We start from the raw sequence: 657 nt of genomic DNA, 5'->3' as shown, positions 1-657 counted from the left end.
CCCGTCTGATCGAGACACATGTACCAGTCCTCCGCTCACTGCTCCTTTGCCGGCGTCTTGTTGTTTCGGATTGGTGCTCGGTGGACCTTGTGGTGAGTCGACACGCTGTTCTTGTTGGACAGGTCGTTGCTCCACAGGTTTTGGGTGCGGTGGTGCTTGATGTGGTGGGTGTGGCAGGTCAGGAGAACCAGGCTGCGGTCTTTCAGGTAATGTGGCCTTGCTTAGGTTCTTTAGGTGGTCAGGTACCGGAAGTAGTTTTCGTGGCGGGGGGTCGCTTCGGGCCTTAGGTTGTAAGCTCCAGGTTAGAGGAGGCTCACCTGGCCGTGACGGAGGAAAACCTGGAGGACCACCAGAAAAAGGACCACGTCGACCACCACCACCAACACGACGACCGTTAAGAACACCAGGACCACGACCAGCAGCACCAGGGGCCCCAAAGGGAACACCACCACCCCCAGTACCACCAGGAGGGGGAGGAGGAGGAGGAGGGTCAGGACTGGCCTCCGCTGCCGTAACGCCCAAGTAACTGCTGAGCAGCGTAAGGGCCAATACGCTCAGAAGACGGCGCATCATCATGAACAGTATCACCTGAATGACTGAAGTCTGCAGGGGTGAGGAGAGAAGGGATGCACAGCAGGCGGCCAACACACAGGCAGG

The 657-nt window shown here is 58.6% G+C and overlaps 1 protein-coding gene across 1 annotated transcript; it reads right to left on the bottom strand.

The window, feature by feature from the left end:
• Window positions 1–657, bottom strand: DQ04_24651000 (hypothetical protein; the record flags this gene model as incomplete). Its single annotated transcript, XM_009318245.1, has 1 exon — window positions 1–657. A coding segment is annotated over one exon (657 nt), but the record flags the coding sequence as incomplete, so codon positions are not given.

This window comes from Trypanosoma grayi, assembly GCF_000691245.1.
Source record: "Trypanosoma grayi strain ANR4 Tgr_2465_V1, whole genome shotgun sequence".
NCBI classification, from domain to species: domain Eukaryota; phylum Euglenozoa; class Kinetoplastea; order Trypanosomatida; family Trypanosomatidae; genus Trypanosoma; species Trypanosoma grayi.
Note: the sequence above shows the minus strand (reverse complement) of the source record. Positions and strands in the feature narration are given on the sequence as shown.